A 25,822-nucleotide genomic window follows, 5' to 3' on the forward strand; every position below is an offset into this window, starting at 1 on the left:
TTCAGCTTGTGGACCATGTGGCGCTGTGTTCACATTTACTCTGAGGATTTAAATCAGATTAGGATCACAATCTGGATCAGTCAACACACAACTCAGAGACAACACCACTCAAAGAGCCCGTCTCAAAGATGTCCGTTAGTGGAGGAGATAGCCACAACAATTGTTCACTTTGTGATACAAGCATGAAATTTGGTACAGTTATAGCCAAAGGCATTCCAAAGAAAACTGGATATGGAGGCATCCTGAATTTTCAACATGGTGCCCATGGCAGCCATTTTTCAAAATGGCCACCAATGATAACTGTTTTCTCATTAATTTTCTTATCAGGGATAATAATAAAGGATGATGAAGAATAAAAAGAATGAAGAATAATTATTGTGACAGTAGTCATGTGTTACAGACAGTGTAATAGAGTGGATGTGGAAGCACAGCCAGGGCAGACTGGTGACACCACTGCTGTGAAACTCAGCATGAGGTTCAGTGTCAGCTAAATACATTAGCCATTAATGTCATTATTTCTGTAGCCAGTATCAATTTACTCCTTTAGTGATACTTTAGTGGTAGCATATTTTAGTTTCCTAAATGCTATCTAATGTTAGTCCCACATCTAGTTGATATTTTGCATCTTTAGATGTACAGTCATGGATGAAAGTATTCGCACCCCTGGAATTTTTCCAGAAAATACACAATTTCTCCCAGAAATCATTGCAATTACAAATGTTTTTGGTATAAACATGTTTATTTCATTAATGTGCATTGAAACAACACAAAAAATCTGAAGAAAAAAGCCGAAATTGACATAATATTACACAAAACTCCAAAAACGGGGCGGACAAAATTGTTGGCACCCTCAACTTAATATTTGGTTGCACATCCTTGGGAAAAATAACTGAAACCATTTGCTTCCTATAACCATCAACAAGCTTCTTACACCTCAGCTGGAATTTTGGACCACTCTTCTTTTGCAAACTGCTCCAGGTCTCTCAGATTTGAAGGGTGCTTCTTGCAACAGCAGTTTTGGGATCTCTTCATAGGTGTTCAATGAGATTTAGATCCAGACTCATTGCTGACCACTTCAGAACTCTCCAGCGCTTTGTCTCCAATCATTTTTTTTAGTGCTTTTTGAGGTATGCTTGGGGTCATTGTCCTGCTGGAACACCCATGACTTTAAACACAGCCCCAGCTTTCTGACACTAGGCCCTACATTGCAGCCCAAAATCTCTTGATAGTCTCCAGATTTTATGATTCCTTGCACACAGTCAAGGCACCCAGTGCCAGAGGCAGCAAAACAACCCCAAAACATCCTTGAACCTCCACCATGTTTGACTGTAGGTACTGTGTTCTTTTCTTTGTAGGACTCATTCTGTTTTCTGTAAACAGTAGAATGACATGCTTTTCCAAAAAGCTCTACCTTAGTCTCATCTGTCCCCAAAATGTTCTCCCAGAAGGATTGAGGCTTACTCAGGTGCATTTTTGCAAACTCCAGTCTGGCTTTTTTATGTCTGTTTGTCAGCAGTGGGGTTCTCCTCGGTCTCCTGCCATAGCGCTTCATCTCATTCAGATGACGACATATGGTCCCAGCTGACACTTTTGCACCCTGAGTGCAGGACAGCTTGAAATTGTGTGGAAGTTGACTGAGGATGTTTATCCACCATTCCAACTATCCTGTGTTGCATTCTTTTGTCAGTTTTTCTGTTCCATCCACGTCCAGGAGATCAGCCACAGTTCCATAGGCTATAAACGTCTTGATTATATTACGCACAGTGGACAAAGGAATTTCAAGATCTCTGGAGATGGTCTTGTAACCTTGAGATTATTCATATTTTTCCAATGTTTAGCTTCTTAAATCCTCAGACAATTCTCGTCTCTTCTTTCTCTTCTCCATGTTTGGTGTGACACACACAGGCACACAACACAAAGGTTGAGTCAACTTTTATACATTCTAACTGGCTTCAGGTGTGATTTCTAGTTTGCCAGCACCTGTTACTGCCACAGGTGAGTTTAAATGAACATCACGTGCTTGAAATAAAAAGATTTACCCACAGTTTTAAAAGGGGGACAATCATTTTGTCCAGCCCATTTTTTGAGTTTTGTGTAAAATTATGTCAATTTTGGCTTTTTTCTTCAGATTTTTTGTGTTGCTCCAATGCACATAGATAAAATAAACACATGTATACCAAAAACATTTGTAATTGCAACAATTTCTGGGAGAAATGGTGTATTTTCTGGAAAAATTCCAGGGGTGCCAATACTTTCGTACATGACTGTAGTTATACAGCTGCACCTGAATTGACAGGATGTGCTAGCACGGGAGAGCCAAGCCAAGGGTAACAGGCTTTACATGACTTCATGTAGTTACTCGGATGGTGTTACAGATTGCACAGGGATTAAATGGCACTGGATGAACGATCGGGCCAGGTGTAGGTCAGTTTTTACATCTGAACCTAGTTGTATCCCATACCTGAATGTGTGTCTCTGCGGTAAGGTGGTAAAAGGATAACCCCTCCACCTTTACTGTCAGATGTCGATAAAACTGTCAAAGAACTTCAAACTTGTGCATCTTAATGGTCAAAGACCATCAACTTCTTGGATAGCTAAGACTGACTGGAAGCTCTGTATTATATACCAAGAAGACAAGACCGAAGCATTGACACTGACAACACACAACATTGATCTGAAACTTAATTCAAGTTGCAAATCCATATAATCAGTGTAAATTGTACATAGTTATTTTACTCTTGTGATCAGAAACATTGATTGGAAACTCAATTCAAGTTTCAAGTTTATATAAAACTTAGGGTAAATGTAAATAGTTCTTTCAGTCTTGTAATAAAAACACTGATCTCAAACTTAATTCAAGTTTCAAGTTCATATAAAACTGTGTGTGAATTTAAAATTGGTTCTCTTACTCTTGAGATCAAAAGAATTGATCTGAAGCTCAATTCTGAGGTGTCTCTAATTTTCTAATAAACAAAATATGGCAGGTAGCAACTTTTGTTCAAATTTTTTCAATTTCAGGCTTAAAAAACAACAACCTCAAAACTCAATTTCCATTCCATCTTTTCAATTTCTATGTGTCATATGAAATTACAAAAATAAAACACCCCCTTTGTAAGCCACACCCATTTCAGCCCTGCCAGTTTCTTCCCTAGCCTCCACCCTCTCCAATGGTATAGCAGAGAAATTCAACTAATTAGGTCCTTAATTTCAGTAAATATCCATTCCTGATGAGAAAATTGATAAGAAAACGGTTATCATTGGCAGCCATTTTTGCTGCCATGAGCGCCATGTTGAAAATTTGAGATGCCTCCATATCCACATCTTTTGGGAATGCCTTTGGCTATAACTGTACCAAATTTCATGCTTGTATCACAAAATGAACAATTGTTATGGGGTTCCTAGTTAAGCTGCCCCACTACATAGATTTTGTAGCTGCTTATGAAGAAAATACACACTGATAAATTATAAATTACATATTAATTGTAAGATAATTATTTTTCCAAATCAGTATGTAAAGTCTGAGTGACAGGGCTGTCTGAAGGAGTGATATTTACATCCATTGACAGATGTGTGGTGTCATTCAAAATCCAATGGTTCCCCCCTACATGTCATTGTGATACCAGTGTTGATAGTTTTATATGTTGGTGAAATTCACAGCCAGGAGTCTATGCAATGTGTCATATTTTATAGCTGAAATGATTTGTGGGTTCTTCCCGTTTGGGTCAATTTGCTCTGCACAGATTGAACCACTTTGGCAGAAGTTTCTGTGGAAAAGAGGCATAGCAAGAATCTCAAAGTGGAGTAGTGCTTTGAGTAGCGTCAGAGACCTAAGTGCATGCTGGGGAATTACAAGATTGACTAGAAAAGGAGATGGCCTATCCATCTGCTTTGCTAAATTCCAGGTTGTAACTGTGCAAAGCTGATGGACTGTCCAGATTCCATGTCTGTCATCAGGCCGGTCCATCTTGCAAAGCACCAAACGAGAGCTTGAGCTTGTATAGCTTGTTCTATCCACATTCATACACTGATGACAGGAAAATTGCCCATCAGTATTGGCTAATCCCATTTTCATGTAACTATACACATTTGCATGACACTAACAATGCTGTTGGAGCAAATTGGGGTTAAGGGTCTTGCCCAAGGACACATCAACATGTGACCAGAGGAGCTGGGGATCAGATGACCTTCTGATTGCAAGACGACCAACTGAGTCGCATCTGATAGAACTGAGACCCAACCAGACTAATCAGGCTCTTTTGAGGAGAACATGGGCAGGATTTAGTTGTACTGAACACTTATAGTAATGGCTGCCACCAGGGTAGCAATTAGCTTGGATGTAGTTGTAGCTACATCCAAGCTAATAGTGTCAGTTTTATCAGAATTGGACCACATTTCTTCATTCAAAGAAAAAAAAAAAGGCAGAGAACGATGCTGAAAGCTTTTCATGTCAGAAAAGGTGTTTTCACTCTCCTTCCAACCTGAGTTTTTGGAAAGTTACAGGCAGGGTTGAGTTGAAGTTGTAGCTGGTAGTAATATCTGCCACTGGTGTAGCAATTAGCTTAGATGTAGCTATAGTATAGCAGCAGTTTTATCACATTTCTTTATTAAAAAAGATTTTCATGGAGAAGCTGTTTTCACTTGTCTCCCAGCCTGCTTTGACTTGACTTTTGTTGTATTCTAAGTTGGTGTATACACAATGTCTGCTGGTAGAGCAGATGTAGCTACAGCAGCAGTTCTGGACAGCATTTCTTTATTGAAAGAGGAGCAAAGATCCTCACTAAAAGCTTTCCTGGTCTTGGCAGGGGTGCGGAGCTCACATTACTTGCTGAGACCGAGTCTGCTACCTCATTTTGCCTTCTTGCCCTGATTGGCGACATGAATGTGACAGGAAAAACGTTCTGAAAAGTTTCTGAAAAGTCCTGCCCTTTCTTAACACTTTATATGGGAGGCTTCCTAGATAAATGTGAAATATATACCCTGTAATGGATATATGAAACAATCTACCTGGTGTGACAGATTGTCCAGATTAAGCAGATCACTTTGATGATGGAGTATGTGGAATTTCAGGGTTACTCTTTTGTATCCAAGTAATGCCTCTGTCACTTAGAAACCTCAACAACTGCATCTAGCTAACATAACTATGGTCATTATTATTTTAAAGATATTTCTGATGCTTCAGCATACCAAGACATTTTGGAAGATGCTATGCTTCCAACTGTGTGGCAACAGTTTAGGGAAGGCCCTTTTCTAATCCATGACTGTGCCTCTCTGCACCAATCAAGCACTATAAAGACCTGGCTTGATGAACTTGGTGTGGAAGAACTTGAACGGCCCACATAGAGACCTGACCTTAACCCCACTGAGCCTCTTTGGGGTGAACCGGAACAGAGATTATGAGATGGTTTAAGGACCCTTCTTTTAGCGTTTCTATTGAAAGTGTATGACTCAGAACGCCCCCAGCTTGTTTGGATTGGCGTGTAGTGGCTCTCAAGATTCTTAAAGGATGCAGAGGGAGGTTCTGGGGGCAACATTTGGAGGAGTTACTGTGGCGTTTTATGCCTTCGAATGCTCTCTTTGAAGGATGCATCCTTAAAATTGCGATATAGCCTTAGAGAAGTAGCAGACTTTTCGTCTTGATTTTTGTGTGGAACCATTCTGTTAAGAGGAAGACTACGATACGATATCACCTGGCATGGCACAACACGTTTAAGTAGGGAAAGGTCTCTTGGACTTGACAGAGAGAATCTCATTTTCAGGAATGAATTGACACCCAGCATCCAATCGAGATGAATCACCTAGATCGTAGTCAAACTCTTGTTTCCTGCTGTAACCCTGTATAGAGGCTGTTCGGTGTCAGATATAATATCTTTTTTCTTCTTGGAAAAATGACAGACCCATCTCCTGAGCTCTGGTTCCCTCTCTGCTTCTGCCACGGTGGTTAAGAAGTCGTCCATATTGTAGCTGAGTGCAGGTTTGTGGGCCTGGACTGGCTAAGAGAGGCTGGCACACTCTTTGAAATATTAATGACCTACTGTAGAGAAGGACTCAACCTCCCCCCTCGTTATCTCTCCCTGCCCTCATTCTCTCATCTATCTCTGCTGCTCTTTCTCTCTTCTCTTCTTTCTGTCCCCCCTTCTCTTAATTTACCTCTCTCTTTCCTCCCCCTTTTTCATTCCCCTCTCCTTCTCTCAGGAGAGTCCAGAGCCTGTGTAATGTCATATTAAAGAGACAGGCGCACAGCAAAGTGAAAAATGCGACGTAATAAGAGTCATCCGTGGAAACCTGTGGCTTCAGCATCGATTTTTGATCGTTGTGAATCAGATTTTCTGTGAAAGTTCTCGGGCTGGAAAGCTCTTTTCTTCATCCTTTCATGTCTTTGTCTGAGTTTCTCTCGGACACGTTCGATAAATCTTTCTGTGTCCTCTGTCTTTTTCCCAGCCTTTGTCTGTTTTTATCCTTTTCCAGTTCATCACCCCACCCTTCTGCCTTTCTTTTATTCTGCTTTGCCACATCAGAGGAGCACTTCAAGTAGCTTCTTCTTCTGTGTACACTGTTACTTTAGATTGCTGGTTGCTGTAGACTAAAAACAGCTAGGGGAGGTGAAAGCAGCAATCTTGTTTCTTTTGGAGACAGGCGGCATCAGATTTGGTTTTAGATTTCATTCACAGGAGAGTCACATGCTTACTTCCAATTATACTCCGCTTAATGGTCTACTTTTGTCTAAACTGGACCAAAATTAGCATCATAGTGTGATTTTAAAGACTTAAAACTGACAATTGAGAGCTTTGACTTGTAACGATACTTTCAGGCTGGTTAAACACCAGATGATTCTCAAATTTTAAGGCACTGATCATCAACTGGCAGCCTTAGGGCCATGTCAGACCCCCCAAAGCCTCCTATCAGACCCCTAGAAGATCAGAAGATTGAATTCAGAAAAGAAGGAAAAGAAGGTATTGTGGTTTTAAGAGTATCTTTTGGCTTTACATTTCTGCAGCTGTTAAGTCAACCCCCAAAACAACTTATATTAAAGTAGCCTTATAATGCTTTAACATTTGATCTGTTTCAGAAATTCACCTGTCAGCCACTATTAGCAGGAATGTTGCAGAAATGTCCAGATTAAGTGGGGAAAAGGGGTTAGAGAGTGGCAAAACTGGGTTATAAGTAAAAATGTAGCAGAAATGGGCAAATGAAGTAGTGAAAAGGAGTTAAAAAGTGGACAAATGGATAAAAGAGTGGCACAAAGGGGATAAAACAAGCAAAAGTGGTTTGAAAAGGTTTAAAGAATGGCGAAAAAAAGCATCAAAAATGGGTTAAAAGCGGCAAAAATATAGCAAAAGTGGTGAAACGTGATTAAAGAGTGGCAGACAGGGGCAAGGAAAGTTGCAAAAAGGGGTCAAAGAGTGGCAAAAATTGGTTAAAAGCAGCAAAAATGATCAAAAATTGGTTTAGATTGGCGAGAAAATGTAGCAGAAATGGCCAAATGAAGTAGTCAAAGGGGTTAAAAAGTGAGTTAATATTGTTGTCGGCCATTACACTCTTGTTTCTCTACAGATCATATAAATCTTTCGCCTTTTGATGTTGGTGTTAAATCACAGTTGGGGAGGGACCCTACTCTGGGATTTTCAGGGGCCCCAAGCCTGTCTCCTATGACAATAATATGTTAATCAGATGAGAATATTTAATTTTTGTCTATTTGGAAGTCTGGCCCCAGAGTCTCTGTCAAGACTAAATCTGGCCCCCAGGTAAATGGACTCAATGACCCCTGTCATAAGGGCCTGCATGTGTCTCCACCAGAAATGCTCATTTTCAGTCAAAACCATTGTATGATTTTGTCATCACAGTTGAAAACAGTTCATTTTTTGGAGCACCGCCACGTTCGTCAGTGTCACCAACCTATCAAAACCAAGAAGGGGTGGGACTAAGCGTTACCAGCATTGTCAATGCCGATAGTGAAGGAGAAACTGATCCGATTCGCCTTTTGAATGTAACGTTTTCAGGTCTGCAGCTGCCTCTTGGTGGTATTTCTGTGAAAAACTGAGAACATTAAAGGGATATTCTGGTATTTTTAAAGCAGGGTTGTATAAGGCACTTGGCAATTGTAGTGCCATTAGCCTCCAGAGATTCCAGTGAGCATTGCCTCTTTAAACAGGACATGCTGGGAGAAGCTTGGCCAGAACCTTCAATAGAACAGGGTTTTTCCAGAGCTGAAAGATTGCCTGGCTGCAGGCCCTTACTTTTTTTATTTAAACGTGGGAGTCCACACACATAACAACATTTTCAACTGAGTTTAACCTTATAAATCCACTGAACTCACACACTGGAGAAACAAGATTTTGTGACCACACACCTGCCACCTGTGATGATTTCTCAGTGATATCTCACAGAACTTCAAACGTGACTTGAGAAAAAAAAGTTGTCGATGTTTCTGGTACTGAATGGTAAAACTGACTAGTGAGGGACGGTAACTGATGTCAGACTTAGAGATGATCAGTCTAATCTCCTTTTCTCTCTTCTCCTCTCTTTCAGACGTGGCTGAAGAACTACGGCTACCTGCTGCCTCATGACGTTCGCACGTCAGATCTACGGCAAGAAAAAGCCATGCAGTCCGCTGTGGCCGCCATGCAGCGCTTCTACGGCATTCCTGTGACGGGAATACTGGATGAGACGACTATAGAGTGAGTCACTAGTGAAAGGATGCATACTTGTTTGTGCTGTATTTTATAAGACAATCCTTTAGCCCAAATCAAACATTCCTTTAAAACAGATCAATTAAAGATTGTTTGGAAAAATAATCCGTTTTGCAGAAATGCTGAATGTTGTTCAGTCAGGAACACTGTCGTCATATATTTAACAATTTTATTGCAAAATGGATTTACAGTTTTACGTGGCAGAGAAGGCTCTGCTAAAAAGATGCTTCCTGGGTAAGACAAGCAGCATGCTTTGGCTTTCCAGAAAAGCATGGCTAGAAACCTCCAAATGAATAAATACATTTATGACAATGCGTTTTGAAAACAATAAAATTACTCCAAAGTAGCATGAATCTGTTTATGACGGTGCAATAAGCTTTATGCTATGAAGGAGGAGGCTGGGGTGGAGGAGGTGAAGCTTTGCAAGCATCAGCAGCAGTGTGGTGCATCAGAATTAATGTGAGAAGTACGTCAGATTTAAATACACTGCCATGTTGAAAGAGGTGAGATTGGCTGTGGAAGCTGGGGGCAATAATTGGGATCAACTGGCTGTCAGCTGATCAAGGCTGGGTGTATGACTACAGTGTCCTGCATGAACTTATGCTATACGTTATAAGTTGTTTTCACATAAAACTGTGCATAATGATAGGTTAACTTTGAGGTTTTATTTAACATTTACATTTATTTTTTAACATTTATTGTGTCATGTTGTTTTCAGGTGGATGAAGAGACCTCGCTGTGGCGTCCCAGATCATCCTCACACCAGCCGCCGTCAGAGGAATAAACGCTACGCACTGACGGGACAGAGATGGAGAGATAAAAAGATCTCCTACAGGTATGTTTTTATCTTCATACTGATTTATTCATCTATCATTTAGTCAATCAATATTTAAATCTACAGTTCAAGTTGTTTGATGGGTACTGATCTATTTGTAGCTGAATCAGTTATCAATATTTTCGTCTTTTTTCTGACAGCCCACATCAACAAACATGGCATTGACACAGCTCAGCAGGAGATAAATTAAACATAATTTAACTTTGTGATGATACAAAGTGAACTCAAAGAGACTTCTGAAATCTTTTTCTGTGATCTTATGCTCAGATGGGAGTTGAGTATGCTATCGCAGGATGATTTATGGGGAAAGGGTTCATAGCATCTGAATAAGCATTTGAATATGTTAGCTGTAAAATGTAAAACCACAATATATATTACCATAACTGACAATGACAAGGTAAATGTTTTAGGCCATATTAATTACCCATCCAACCATCCATCCATCTATCCAACCATGCATCCATCCATTATTGATACATTCATGTATCAATTCATTGTCAATCCATCCATATGTCTCTCCATCCATCCATCAACCCATCCATCCAACTGTCCATCCATCAATTCATCCAACCATCCATCAATCCATGCATCATCCATCCATCAACCCACCCATCCATCCATTCATCAACTGATCCATCCATCCATCTATGCATCCATCCATCCATCCATCCATCCATCATTCATCTATCCATCCATGCATCTGTGCATTCCTCCATCATCCATTCATCCATCCATCAAACCATCCATCCATCCATTCATCAACTGATCCATCCATCCATCTATGCATCCATCAATCCATCATCCTTCCATCCATCCATCCATAGATGAGAGTAGACCAGACAGGAGAAATGGATGAATGGACAGACAGCTGCATAGATCAATGGATGGATGGATGGATGGATGGCCTGGATGATAAGACTCTAGTCATCATTTCTTATTCCTTTGCACTAATGGTATTATATTGCAGTATTAAGAAGTTGAAAGGTCCAACACATTTAAATACATATTCAGATGCTAACACCCACCCATCCATATATTCAGTATTCTTTCTCTCACCATTTTTGTTTGTTTCTCTTTTCTTTTGTCCTCCTCCTTCCTTCCCTCCCTGATTGTTTGTCTCTTTCTCGTCTCTTTCTCTCTCTCTCTCTCCTCGTCTGAACTTGGCTGGGCCTAATGTAAATTAGCTCCGTCTCGTGGGACCCTGAATGCATCTCGTATCCCTGCATTACATCCACCCACTTGTCTCTCTGTCTTTCTCTTCTTCTCCATTCTCTTCCCACCTTATTCCATTGTCTCCAACTGTCTACATGCAGTAAAACCCTCCACTGGATAATGTGAGAATCCAACCAGCAGCTCAGCCATGTAATATAGGTCTAATGCAGATAAGAGTTGTCCCACGAGATATTGAACACATCCCAGCAGCTCCCATTGTTGCTTCTGCCCACTTTATCCTCTGTTGCTTCCATTTCTCTCCCTCTGTCTCTCTCTGCTCTTTCTCCCACTCAGTCCCTCCCCTGCTCTAAAATTCAAATCCAAAATAAGCTTCAGTGTCATGACTCAAAATGAAACAATACTCCATGTTTTTGTGCAGCTCCTCATTACAAGTAGATCAAATTTAACCGGACTTTCCAGCATAGTCACACTCTCAATGTCTCAATTCTGTTTGTTTCTGTTGTTTTGAATAACACCTTCATCTTATGAGCAAATATTTCTTCATTAACTCCCTCATTAACCTGAATAATATGTCACTTTATATGGCGCAATTGTTGTGAGTTCTCAGTTCCTGATCCTGAATTTCAGATCCAGTTACCCTCAGGAGAAGTAAATCCAACAGCTCAACAGTTAGTTACATAAGACTGGCATGTGTTTTGGAAAGTAACTACATTATTCTGATTCAGATCATCTGTGATGTGAGGTTTTGTTTGCTTGTTATACATAGTTTGTCCATGCAATCTTTAGTTAGATAAGATGTATCAGACAGAGTGTTGTTTATTTAATGACAGTTCTCAGTAACACTCAGTTTGTTCTGTTTTCTTCAGTCAAAAGAAAGCAGGCATCACTTTTTATCTCCTAAAACTCTTCAGGAATGAAGAAGAATAAGAACAGGAATAGGCTTTTCAAAGGGCAGTGACCATCAACAGGTGGCCCGGGGGCCACACCAGGCCCACCACAGCTTCCCCTACGTCTCCAAGAAGATTTTTGAAATTTAAAAAAATATGCAGAGCATTGTTGATTTCGTCAACTGAAACTATGACTATAACTATTCGTCAACAGCTTTTTTTTCGTGACAAAAACTAGACTGACTGACAAATAAAGATGACTAAAACTGACCACAACAAAAAGTAAAGACTAAAATGTGAGGACTTTTTGTAGACTAAAACTCGACTAAAACTAAAAAGGATAGAAAAGACTAAAATGTGACTAAAACTGAAATGCATTTGATTTAAAGACTAAAACCAAGACTAAAATTAAAAATAGCTGCCAAAATTAACACTGGTGCAGAGAAAAATATGTTGTGGTATTTTGGGTATGCTTTTTAAAAATATGCTTATAGATTTAAAACGCTGGCTTAATTTTTTTTTAACCAGACTTACAGAAATCCATCTGTCAGTCATTATTACTGAATACGACGCCTAAAAAACATTAACTCATTTGTCCATTCTTGTATAACCGGTAGGGACCGTGTTTATATAAGTCACTTTCAAGCTGCTAAGCAAAACAAATGCACTTTTCATACAGTAGCTATTAAACATTATACATTAATATTTTGTTTTATTTTCCTTAAGCTATTTTTTTCATCTGTAACTGACCTAACTATGTTTATCAAATACTCAATAATTTTTAAAGACTGTAGCTCTTTGTACGCCCGTTTTTTTGCCCTGATGCCACCATGTGAATTTTTTTCAATGAACTACATGCAAAGTCAAGTCTTTGTTTTGAATAATCACATCATGTGATATCTCAATGATTAGCAGCAATGTTGTTTTTCAACCATTAATATTTTTTCATGTTTAGCACATTTTTTCTATATACCAAATATGGTCAAAATGACGCCATCATAGTAAAAATGATCAGTTCCAAGGCAGAAAATCAGATTGACACCCAGATAGATTAAAATGCATGTATTTTGCTTTAATGGATGTGAGATCAAAAATTGCAGTTTGAATAGGATTCAGTGGGGCATTTTTGGCTCTTAACAGCTTGGGCTCTCTTGCTTGTAAACTGTTTTTATGACTTACTGTAGGAGCTGAGCTGGGAAAAACAAGATCAAGTAAAATACAATTCATGCCATATACATGGACACAGCTAAAATTTTTATTAAAAAATAGAGGAATGAAAAGTGCATAACATGCACTCCAAGGGTTAAAACTGATGTTTAATATGTCTGCTTTCCACTTCAGGCACTTTGAGAGTTCAAGTTTTCTTGCCAGAGAATCACAATAATAGAATGGTTTCCTACCCATTTTTACCACCAAGCACAGCACAGCATTTTAGCATCAAACCCAGTTATGGTCAACATGCCAGCCACAGAAATATGTACCCAAAATATCACAATCGCCCCCTTGTGGCAGTTGCAGTTTAGGCAATTAGGACTGATCTCACAAAAAAAGAATTAAACAAGAATATTATGATTATTTGACTAAAATATTAATTTAATTTAGGCTTTTGTGAAGTCTGGCCTTTTCAGTGTCTTTAGAGAAAAAGGCGGACAATGTACAAATGTAATTGAAAACCCCTGTCATAAGTACTTTTGGTTCCCTGGAAACTAGATGGGCTAGCTAATTTAGTTCCAGTTAGTAGTTTGTTTATACTTAAAAAAAGACCTTTAGTGTGGGTACAAGGACTCACATACTCAGTGTGGCTGTCACTATTTGAGTCGTTTTATTTTGTGAAGTGTAGCAGTCCCTCCTGCAGCAAAACACCCCCACAACATGATGCTTCCATCCCTAACTACTTCACAGTTGGGATAGTGTGTTCAAGCTTGCAAGCTTCCCCCTTTTTCCTCCAAACGTAACGATGGTTATTATGGCCAAACTGTAAACTGACTTTCTTGTGTTGCTTTTGGAGTAATGGCTTCTCCCTCGCTGAGTAGCCTTTCAGCCCGTGTCAGTACAGGACTCGTTTCACTGTGGACACTGACACTCTCTTACCAGCCTCAGCCAGCATCTTCACAAGCTCTTTTGCTTTTGTTCTAGAGTTAATAGGCACATTTCACACCAAAGCACATTCACCTCTGGGACACAGAACCCATCCCCATCCTGAGCGTTATGGTGGCTGGACATTCCCATGGTGTGTTTACTTGCGTATAATTGTTTGAACAGATGAGCGTGGCACCTTCAGGCATCAGAACATTGTACCCAGGGAGAACCAGACTTGTGGAGGTTCACAGTTGTCTTCCTGATATTTTGACTATCTTTGGAATTTCCCATGATGTCTCACAAGGAAGCAGTGTGTTTGGGGTGTGCCTCCAATTAACTTAAATGTTAATTAACCCATCAGAAGCTTCCAAAGCCAAGACATCATCATCTGGGCTTTCCCTGATTGTTTAAAGGCATAGTTATTTTAGTATATGCAAACTTCTGACTTTGAAGAAAATAATGAAAAATTCTCTATTCAGCATTTCTTTTGTCTGGGCCTCTTCAAGCCTGGTGGTACGTCTGGAGACCACCAGCAGTTTTCAGGCTCTTGAGATATCCACAGAATGACCAGGGGCTCATGGCAACCCTATCATACTCTAGGCCATGCCACATCTCCCCTTTTCTCCACCCTAAAAGTATGGACTTTGTTATTTTAACAAATGATTATTTCCCCATTCCCCTGGTATTATGCAAGGACATCCAGAACATGACCTGGGTTGTGTCAATCCCCTTCCAGCCTATTGGTGCCCTCAGGTGGGCTTACTTACATGGTATCACAGGTGTGAGTGTTTTTTAGTGTTTCTGAGGAGGAGGAAAATTGCTCAACGTTTCCCAGAGACTTGTAAATTCATAACTTTTTACTATGACAAGTTGAGTTCCTTGTCCTTTTTAAACCTATAAATGTATGACTCTTTTAGTCAAAAGTTTCAAATATTTCTCTATAAAATTAACAGATCCTCTTTATTATTGTCACTTCTTGTAAAGTGGCCCTAATAGGCTGTGGTATTAAACAGATAACATCCATTATTTTACAATGATTAGTGAGACAGATTGAGAACAAGTGTTGGAACATTAAAAATGATGGCCCATTTCTAATGTAAGATATTTCCCATTCATTCCCTCTTCTCCACTTTTAATTTCATCCCTCTCTCCTGCGTACACAGAGCTCTGTAGGTCTAATGTAAATTACGATATTCCCCGGAGACACTGAAGGCATCCCAGCTCTCTAGCATTACATCTACCCACTCTCCAGTGTTACATAAAACCCACAGAGTGAGCTCACAGTCCGATCTGGTTACTCCTTACTGTATCTGATCCTCCTCAGGCCTCGTCCTTATGTTTCACCCGCTATCACCTGTCACATTCCTGCAGCTCACTCTGCTCCTCAGATCAGCTGCTTTGTTCAGGCGGAGACGCTGTGATCGTTTTTAAATTAATTTGACTTCTTCATAGGCACGCAAGCTTCTACACAGTCAGGCGTGTCTCAGATGAAGTATACTCTTATACATCTTAGCTTGATTTGGTTAGTTGAATTTATTTAAGAAGACATGACCCTGACTGGATTGTGTGTTTAATGTTCACTGACGATTTTATTCAGTTACATGAGTCAAACTCATAATTACTCAAAAAATGACTGGTCACATAAAATCAATCGATCTAACAACCAATCAGCTGGTCTGTCTCTTCCTCTGTATGCCATCCATCCATCCATCCATTTATCCATCCACCCAACCATCCATCCATCCATCCATCCATCCATCCATCCATTCACCCAACCAACCATCTATTTCTTTAATTATCCATCCACCCACCCACCCATCCATCCATCCATCCATCCATCCATCCATCCATCCAACATCCATCCATCCATCCAGCCATTCAACATCCATCCATCCATCCATCCATCCACCCACCCACCCATCTATCCATCCAACATCCATCCATCCATCCATCCATCCATCCATCCAGCCAGCCATCCAACATCCATCCATCCATCCATCATCCATCTTCCACATCTTCCATCCATCCATGCATCCATCCATCCATCCATCCATCCATCCATCCTCCATCCATCATCCATCAATATATGTCTGTCTGTGTTTTCATCACTCATCTATTTATCCATCAATCCATCCATCCATCCATCCATCCATCCATCCACTTATCAATCCATCATCCTTTCATCCATTCATCCATCCATGCACCCATCCAACCTCCATCCATCCATCCATGCATCCATCCATCCATCATAGACGTGCTCTTCCTTTATTTTCTTTTTGTCTAAGGATCAATCATCCATATTCTTCTGTGATTTCATTTTGTTGTTGTGTGACTTTTTCCTCTACTGTTTTATTACTGATTATTGTCTTGTATCATGTTGCTGATCTTCTTATCAGTCTTGACAGCAGCTCTCCAAAGTATTTTACACAGCCATATTTTACCAGAGATACAGCTGAATATCCACAGATATTCAATCTTGTGTGCAGTAAAATCAAACAGAACTTGAAGGTTATTCTGTGAGTTTCTCAGTACACTCACTTTTTGAAGAAATCTGTGATATTTCATGATATTGATGGGCTCAGTCAGGAGGATTTTCCTCTCCGCTCTGAGCAGCAGTTTTGGAGCAGCTGGAGCTGCGTGCTGACACGACACTGACAGCAATGCAAAGAGACACATTTGGAGGAATTTCAGGCCTGCTGGCAACTGTGAATTATCACCCCCTGTGAGATGCTGTAGCTGCAGGATTATGCAACTGTGTGTCTCTAAACGAAAATTTCCATCAGTGCCTCAGGACAGGGAGGTGAAGTTTAAAAAACAGCAGAGAGAGAGAGAGAGAGAGAAAGAGAGAGCACACAGGAGGGATGAGGGAACAGAGCAAGAAAGCAAGAACGCTGCTTTACTTTGATGTTGATGTTTCAGTTTATCTTAACTTTCCTGCCAACCAAGCACATTTGATTGAAGCTGTGCTGAGAGAGGAAGAGAAGCAGAATCAAAGTTCTGCTATGTCGCCTGTAGGCTCTGGTTGAACACAACGTGTGTTTGTGTTTCATGAACTTAGTGAAATTTTGGAATCTCAAGGAAACACAGAATTGTTTCATCTATTTTTAGCCATGGCTCCAGGGATGGAGGTGATAGACTGTTTGTGTGCACATCCGTCACTTTGGTCCAGGCTGAAATATCTCAAAATCTTTTGAAGTTTTATTTGAGCATCAAGGGTGAATTCTCTGACTGAGGCTGAGTAACCGTGAGGGAATTGAGGCTGTTTCTGACCCTTATTTGAGTCGCATGACTGATCATGAAGATTTTCAGCTCAGTTGCAGATTTTTTGCCATGCAACTCACAAGGGCATGACAGCTAATCATGACCATGATGGTTTGTTCTCAAATGGTCCAGTGGATTTCTGGCATGTTTGAAACTTATGTTGTTTGACTGGGGCTTTCTCAGGACTATATTTTCCTGATTGCACCTGCACAAATGGCCAGACATTGTCTAAAACCAGCTTGGCAACAACATGCAATGATTCCCACTAATTGGAAATACTTTGGTGGGCCACCCAGGTAAATCAAAGTAGCCCAAGCATGTTTTGACTTCCAAAAGCCATTCGACTCAGTGAGCAAAGATGCCCTCCGGAGGATTCTAGAGCTCTGCGGGATCCCTTGTTCTCTCGTACAGCTGATGTCTGCCCTATATTCTGGTACAGAGAGTACTGTGAAGTGTGGTGGCTCCACCTTTGACTTTTTACCAGTCGATTCTGGGATGAGGCAGGGGTACGTCTTGGCAGGGGTAGTGTTGCGTGTTACAGATCACTGATCTGGACTTTGCTGATGGCGTTGTGATCTTTGGGGGGAGTGTAGATGTCCATGGGGGGGGGCTCTTTGGACTACATCTTTCCTGGGCTAAAACAAAGATCCAGGCATCTAGAGAGGCCTTGAATGCTGCCATCAAATCTGTGTCTGTGGATAGATCCACTAACACTAAGATTCACCACAGACTTGGCCAGTCCTTGGTTCTCCTAGTCTTACAATACTCTTGTGAGGCCTGGATTCTGACTGATGGTCAGAGACGTCAGCAGGTCTCCTTTGAGACGACTTCTCTTTGGCACATTTTTGGGTATCACTGGCAAGACCATGTGTGTATGGCTGACGTGCTCAGGAGAGTGAGGATAAGAAGGGTCAGCTGCCAGCTGTGCTTCCACAGGACTATCTGTAGTTATTGGGTGAAGAGGACCTGTTTGGTTGGACAAGGCCTCTGGGGTGGCCAAATGCATCGTGGAGGAGTCAGCTGGGAGGATATCTGGAGAGATGGGGCATTGGCCTGGACAATGGCCATCAAGAAGAGATGAAGGGGAAAGGGGAGAGCTCCCAGGGGCCCAGCCAACCTGGGAACCCATAGAAGTCAACAAAATCATGGTCCATTGTAAAGTTAAGCTGTGATAACCATATTTTATACGTAACCTGAATAATAACCACTCTAATCAAAGCAACAAATGTCATTTTATTTATTTGTGTCATAGTAGATAGCCTTCTTAGAAATGTAAATAGCTTTTCTTTAAAAGATCATTAAAATGGGTTAAAAATGGCTAAAATGGGTTAAAACTGCAGAAATTGGTGGACAGGTGGTGAAATGGGATTTTATAAGTAGCAGAAATGAATGATAGTGGCAAAAATTAGATAAAGTTGGTGAAAAGTAAGCCAAAAAATGGCTTCAAGTGGCACAAATAGTCAGTAAAATGTGTTTAAAATGGGCATAACAAAGTGGTGAAAAGGGTTTATAGTGGCAATAGTGGTTCAACAGAGGCAACAGGCAGGAAGTGGCAAAAATGCTGACCTCTTGGCCAGGTCACCCTTGTGAAAGAGATTGATCTCAATGGGTTTTATCTGGTTAATTAAAGGTTAAAAATGTGTTTAAATTGGCAAAAATTACTGGGAAAAAGTCGAACACACATTTAACTCGTTAAATTAGAACGGGTTAAATTTGTATTAAATGGCAACAGTGGGAAGAAAGGGGGAAAATGGGCACGAATTGTGCAAAAATATATGAAAAGTAGCAAATAATAGTGGCAAAATTGAGTAGGAAAATTTGTTAAAGTGGCAAAAATAGATACTCAATAACAGCTTGACACACTTTTGACACAGTGAACTATTAGCCAGGATGCCAATGCTACTGATCCAACATACGTGCATTGACATCATCAATAAGTCACAACTGGGGAGGCCCATTCTCTGGGTTGTGCAGACTTACTTTTTACAGCTTTTTAAATTACTTGGGTTTCAGCATAAATTTCATCAAATGACTGTGTTTTTATTTAACATTTAACACATCTTATGCATATGTTTCCATTAAAATGGATAAAATATACATTTTGAAATCTTTGAAAAGACATTCGTAGTTTTTTAAGGCCTCTCTCAGTGTTTCACGACCCATGAGGGGGTCCCTACCCCAACGTTAAGAACCACTGATTTAGTCAGAGCATTAGCTCGGATTTTTTTCCAATTTCAGCACTTGGATATCAGTTTTGATCCTTAATGTTTTGTGTGTGACTCAGGGCAAAGTTGATGCTTTTTTTCCCATTAAGCAGTCTTTAAACACCACTGTGTGCCATATTATTTTCGTTCCGGTGTTTAGCCTATTTCATCATCTTTGATAGCGTACTTTATTGCATAACTTTACCTCTTTTCTGTTCTTCACTTTTTACAATTTAAGCCTGCCAGCATCAAATGAACCAGATATCAGTCCATCCTCATTGATAAGGGCAGCATCTCTGCCAATAGTGTGTGTAACTTTGTGCAACTGTCCAATCAGAATCATGTCTCTAAGACAGCTGTGTAAATTAGTCATTCAAGTGCTAGTTGTGTGTGTCTGAATTTGTGTGTTCTCTGTGTGTATGTGGGGAAGAGCGCCATCTGTGTGTTTTGGCCACAGGTCATTTGGACAGCTTCACTGCCCTAACGTTCCACACCATTTACTCAAATCAGACAACTGCTACCTTGCTGTCTGCCTGACACACACATGCAGACGCACACACATAAATTGCAGGGCCTTAGGTTGGAAACTTGGATTTCTAAGCACATTTTATAAAGGGATTTGCAGGCAGGCAGTTTGAAATGCTCAGGGGATCTCAAACCTACTTATATCCACTGTCAGCAAACAGAAACACTGCACAGAGAGACACATGACATCTACAATAAACCAGCACTGATCATCCATCAAGGTCACAGAATCGGACATTTAAAATGTTTTTTTATCAGTCAAAGATGCTTTGGAATTTGTTTCTGCCCCAGTTTAGTCTTTCAGTAAGTCAGGAATTTTTGTTATTATGATTTATACTGCATGATGTTGCTGCAAACAGCCTTAAAGTCAAATTTAAATGCTTTTAGTACATTTTTTAGCTTAATTTCCACCAAGTGGAAATCTATACTGTCCTACCTCTGTCCTTGCAAAAACACATTAAATTTAATTCAGGTTCCTCAATTTATCTTAATATTTGCTGAGGTGTTTCTACACCTTGACTGGAGTCCACCTGAGGTAAATTAAACTAACTGGGCATGATTTGGAAAGGCACACACTTCTCTAGAAGGCCTCACAGCTGACAATGCATATCAGAGCAAAAACCAAGCCATGAGGTCAAAGGAGCTGCCTGCAGAGCTCAAAGACAGGATTGTTGACAGGCTAAAAACATTTCTGCTGCACCGAAGGTTCCTGAGAGCCGATGGCCTCCATAATTCTCAAATGGAAGGAGTTTGGCACAACTAGGACTCTTCAAAGAGCTGGTAGCCCAGCCAAACTTAGCAATCCCGGGAGAAGGACCTTAAGAAGAGAGGTGACCAGGAACCTGATGGTCACACGGACTGAGCTCCTGAGATCCTGTGTGGAGATGGGACAAAGTTCCAGAAGGACAACCATCACTGCAGCCCCCCCACTGATCTGGACTTAAGGCAGGATGGCTAAATAGAAGACTGTCTTCCCGCTTGGCTATTCCCTTCTAAATCCACCCAAAACTTATTGTCAGCTGTAGCTTGCTTATTAATATAAATCCAAGCAGTTACATTGGGTTACTTCACTGAAGTACCTGCAAACGACAAGGTACTTCAAATGCACATTTCCTTTTCCAATGCCTGTTGGACTTACAGTATTTGCCTCGGGAAGCTGCTGTATGCTCATATATGGATGCTGTTTTACAGTGCCTGTTTAATGTGCTCCAATATTTCCATAATGAGTTTTTCTGGTCGGGAACAAAACATTGGCCCCCCTGTGGAGAGTCAGATTGTGTGAAATGAACTCAGCTCTCTTCACTGTCCTACCCTGCTGCTCTTTTCTCCACCTCTCTCTCTTGTCCTGAATTTCCTCCTCCATCTCTCCCTTCCTCCGTCTGTCCTCCCTCCATCCTTTGTTAACTTTTGTTTATCGTGGCACAGTTCGAGGACGATACTAAAGATATAAACCTGTCCTTTTTTCAAACAATATCACATGAAAGTGTTATCTTCAAGCAGATAGACAGCGAGCTGTCTGATAAAACATGTTATCTCGTATCCTCTCCTCTCTGACAGCAGAATAAACATGGACGGCACGTTTCTCCTCCTGCAATCACGCTAATGACCTTTCTGCCTGGTTGGTCTCTCATAGCGGTACATGCACCAGCACACATCGAGACAAAGGATGCTGCTGATGAAAAAAATTATGAGCACAGAACTAAAAGAACTGGACAATATTAGGCACAAACTATGCACTCTGACACTCTTTGGTATCCTATTTTGCCTTCGTTTGTAAAGCCAAGGATGGACATAGTACCTGAAACTAGCACTAAAGTAAAAGCACAGATATGATACTGAAAATGACTTTGGCAGAGTGAAACTCAGTCAACTGACAGTTAGCTACAATATGTAGAATTTTTGCACTGAAATGTCTCAATTTATCCAGAATCTCCAGAATCCATCAAAGTGATTTCACGTGGCCTGAATGCGTATGAAGTAGGGCTGTCAGCAGTGGGGCGAACCCGCGGCACTTTGGTGCGTGGCGCAGTTGTTATGTGGAAATTGCAGGTTACCCTTAGATTTAGACCAGGGATTATCAGCAGAAGTGATTGAGCCTGAAACAGTTAAATCAGGGATGACTTTATGTTTCATCTATTGCTCAGAAATTTCCGTCAGCTGCTCTTAGCAAATGCAATGCATGTTAAACATGCATTTATATGTCCATTCATGATAAAAACTGCCATTTTCTGTTATCTTTCTGCTTCAAACTGGCTGCAATAAAGAGACCCATCTCACTGTAAAAGTCTAAAATCTTCACACATTCGAAAGAAAATAAAAATATTTAAAGTTCTTTATTTTATTTGAAAGTTCGTCCCCCAAAGGGCCTGTGTAGGAGAAAGCTCAATAACAACAGAAATTCTGATACAAACACGAAAAAAATTATTCACAGCCCTAATCACACATTTATATGGCAAGCATGTCCTGCTGCTCTACTCACTGTTTGTGTTTGAATGCATCTTTACAGCATAATGTGTCCGTGTCAGGCAGTGTGTCAGTACAAATGTTCCCAAATCCATCATCTCCAAACCGGACAAAAACATTCAACTAAAACAAGACGTTTATAAAACTTTGTCACTGTTGTTTGCATGTTTTGTAAAGGGAACTGCAGAGCAACCTACATTCCAAATATTTGTCCCTTCAAACTTTGTGACTCCACTGGTGCTTACCTCTTGATTTTATCGTCTCTGCTGATGCGTGAAATTCTTCTGTTAAGGATGCAAGCAGTATAATTGCAAGTATTTAGAAGATAAGTAAGAGTCCTGAAAGCCACAGCCCCAGAACATCTGCCTGGACTATCACCAGTAACTCTAACACCAGTTAAACCAGCACACCGGGGCTTCTGTGTATGTTGACTCTGAGAGTAAACATTAGCTGGCCTCAGTATGGATATTGTGACAATATTATATGATGGTGGCACAGTGTGCTGACTCATACTCTAACATAACATTGTTTCATTTAATACAATAAAGAACTTAAAGTGTCTGTTTGTTCCAATGGGGGGTTTGGGGAGTTAGAATAATGAGAAATCTCATCCATGATTCCCTGCTATGTCATCTTTTGTGATAGTTTGTTTTTTTAAAGCTCTTTTGTGGCAGAATGAACCCACTGTGCATTAAATATCTTTGTGTTTCCATATTCATGTTTTCCAGCCCCTGAGAAGGTCGTCTCTGAAACTGACAGTATGATGGCTGCTGTGGAATTATTCACGTTCTCTGTCGTCTGTGCCTAAAGCTAATTTCTCATCTTTTTCCATCTCTTTCAGCATATCAAACTTCACCCCTAAAGTGGGAGAGAAGGACACCCAGAGGGCGATCCGACAGGCCTTCAACGTGTGGCAGACGGTCACGCCGCTCTCTTTCCAGGTCAGAGAAACATCATTACCAAAGATGCTCAGAGTCTCTGATTGCAATCTTCTGGCTTCTTTTCTATTATACCAGATACATTATTTATTTTTAATGCTAAAGACGTTCTGCTGGACAAATTAAGCCAAGACATGCATATGCTGGTGTAGCCTTCATGTCAAAAGTGATGGTTTTACTTGATATTGATACTTTTGGAAGCATGAAGGGCTTTGCAGCACTTTATAAGAAACTGTGAACAGCAAAGTAAATTAACGTCAAGGTGCCCTCTACTGAGGGCACCTTGATTTACAGCCCCAATTACAAAAAAGTTGGGACACCGTAAAATGTATTTAAAAACAGATGGCAATGATTTTCAAATTTCCTAAACCCATATTTGATTCACAATAGAACGTAAACAACACATCAGATGTTGAATCTGAGATGTTTTACAGTTTCATGAAAAATATTAGCTAATTTTGAATTTGAATGCATGCTTTTCTTATCAAAATACATTTGTATAAACTACTTGATAACTGCTTTATCATGGTTTTAGTCAGTATTTGCAAATCAATTTTCGGCAACCTCAGAGCTTACAAAGCCCCCCTGGGGGGTCTTGGACCCCAGGTTTGAAACCAGTGCTATAGACTAAAGAGAAGAGCAATCATCTAGCTTGTTATCAATGCACAGTTTAAAAGCCTGCATCTCTAATGGTATGGGGTTGCATTAGTGTCCATGGCGTGGGCAGCTTACACATCTGGAAAGGAACTATCAATGCTGAAAAGTAGACAGAGGTGTCAGAGCAACATATGCTCCCCTCCAGACAGCATCTCTTTCAGAAAAGACCTTGACTATTTCAGCAGGACAACTCTAAATCACATACCACATCCATCACAACAGCATGGCCTCACAGGAGGAGAGTCTGGGTGCTGAGTTGGCCTCCATACCTTTCACCAATAGAAAACTTTTGGAGCATCATAACATGAAAAATCTGTAACTGTTGGGCAGATAGAATCCTACATTACATAAGAATGAGACAACATTCCTCTCAAAATACTCCAGAAACTGGTCTCCTCTCTTCCCAGACGTTTACAGCCTGTAATGGTAAACATGGTCCCCTGCTTTTCTGAGATGCATTGCTGCAAATTTAAAAAAAAGCCTTTGTTCCTCCTATCTACCTTCAGCTTCCTCCAATCAGGAGTCGTTTCACCATCAGCTCTGTGTTTCTCACTTTTACTCTTCTCTGCTCCTCTCGTATCTCATTCAGGAGGTGCCGTACTCAGAGATCAAGAACGAAGGGAAGGAGGCTGACATCATGATCTTCTTTGCCTCTGGTTTCCATGGTGACAGCTCTCCATTCGATGGAGAGGGGGGTTTCCTAGCCCACGCGTATTTCCCCGGCGCTGGCATCGGAGGAGACACACACTTTGACTCTGACGAGCCCTGGACACTAGGCAACGCCAACCACGATGGTGAGTCAGTAAGAGATAATGTAGAGAGTAGGAGAAAACATGGAGAAACAGCTTCAAGAGCAGCATTCAATCTCATGACCAGTGCGACGAGGACTGTTGCCTCTGTATAAGGGCACCACCGGCCAACTGAGCTAAACCAGTGCTGAAAATGATTTTTTAGAATTCAGTTTGTAATCAGAGGTCATGGGCCACATGATCCATCCGTCTTCAGCAGATACAGACATTAGGGGTGTAAGAATCCATCGGTGTACAGTCCTGTGCAAAAGTTTTGGCATGTAGAGCATGAAGGATTCACTGTTTGGTCTGATGTGCTAGGACTTGGCACTGGGGGGACCAGAGTCAGGCTCAGCATATGAGGACACGTGTGTCCCTTGGCAGCCAAGGTCAAGCTCAACAGCATCCCTGTTGTCTGGGTATTTCCACTCCTGGTGATACACCAGGCGGTTCAGGTCATCTACAGCATGACCTTGGGCTCGTAGCAACCCTATGTCCTGCATGAACAGTACCCAAGACTATACTTACTCGCCACATCAACCGTTTACTTCACCCTAATTTTTCAATAGATTATTTAACTATACCCTTGGTATGCAAGGACATCCAGGAAACGTGGCAAAAATGGGCAAAAAGTGGCACAGAAGTGATAAAATGGGGTAAGATGGCAAAATGGGAAAAAAGTTGCAGAAAACAGTGCAAAAATGGGTGAAAATTGGCAAAAATGTGCTAAGTGGCCAAAATGGCAAAAGACGGTAAAGAAGTGGCACCAAATGGCAAGGATGGGGGACAAAGTGACAAAAATTATCATAGGAATCATAAAATCTTTCACTGGCTCCATTATATTTTAGATTTTATGATCTTCTACTGTAACTGCCATTCAAGATCTACTTGTGTAATATTCATTACTTTCAATTTTTTGTTATTTTTCCTCTGTGTCCAGATTATGTTTTTCCCTTCTTCTTTGAATTTACAGAGCTCCTCTTCTGCTCTGATTGTTTGAGTTTTTGCTCTTGCTGTGTGTAAAGCACTTTGTAACAACTGTTTTGAAAAAAGCTATTTAAATAAAGTGTTCCTTATTATTATAATTATTGGTATTATTAAAAAGGGCATAAAATGGGCAAGAATAGACAAAAAAAATGGGGCACAAGGTGAAACAAAATGGGTGAAAAGCAGCAGCAATTGGGCAAAAATGGCAAAAGACAGGTAAAGAACGTGAAAGTTGCAAACAGGTTTTGTAGAAATGGGCAAAAAGTGGCAAAAAAATGGCCAAAAAGTGAAAAAATAGACAGGAAATGGGCAAAAAGTGGCACATAAAAATGGGTTGA

The 25,822-nt window shown here is 40.6% G+C and overlaps 1 protein-coding gene across 1 annotated transcript in view; it reads left to right on the plus strand.

Annotated features, from left to right (window-relative positions):
- Positions 1-25,822, plus strand: part of mmp24 (matrix metallopeptidase 24) — a 128,484-nt gene that overhangs the window by 42,490 nt on the left and 60,172 nt on the right. The window contains exons 2-5 of the mRNA XM_041783323.1: positions 8,527-8,675; positions 9,406-9,522; positions 22,956-23,055; positions 24,299-24,503. Of these exons, the coding sequence (XP_041639257.1) occupies positions 8,527-8,675; positions 9,406-9,522; positions 22,956-23,055; positions 24,299-24,503 (571 nt within the window). The remainder of the gene's footprint in view (positions 1-8,526; positions 8,676-9,405; positions 9,523-22,955; positions 23,056-24,298; positions 24,504-25,822) is intronic.

Source organism: Cheilinus undulatus, linkage group 3 (genome assembly GCF_018320785.1).
Source record: "Cheilinus undulatus linkage group 3, ASM1832078v1, whole genome shotgun sequence".
NCBI lineage: Eukaryota > Metazoa > Chordata > Actinopteri > Labriformes > Labridae > Cheilinus > Cheilinus undulatus.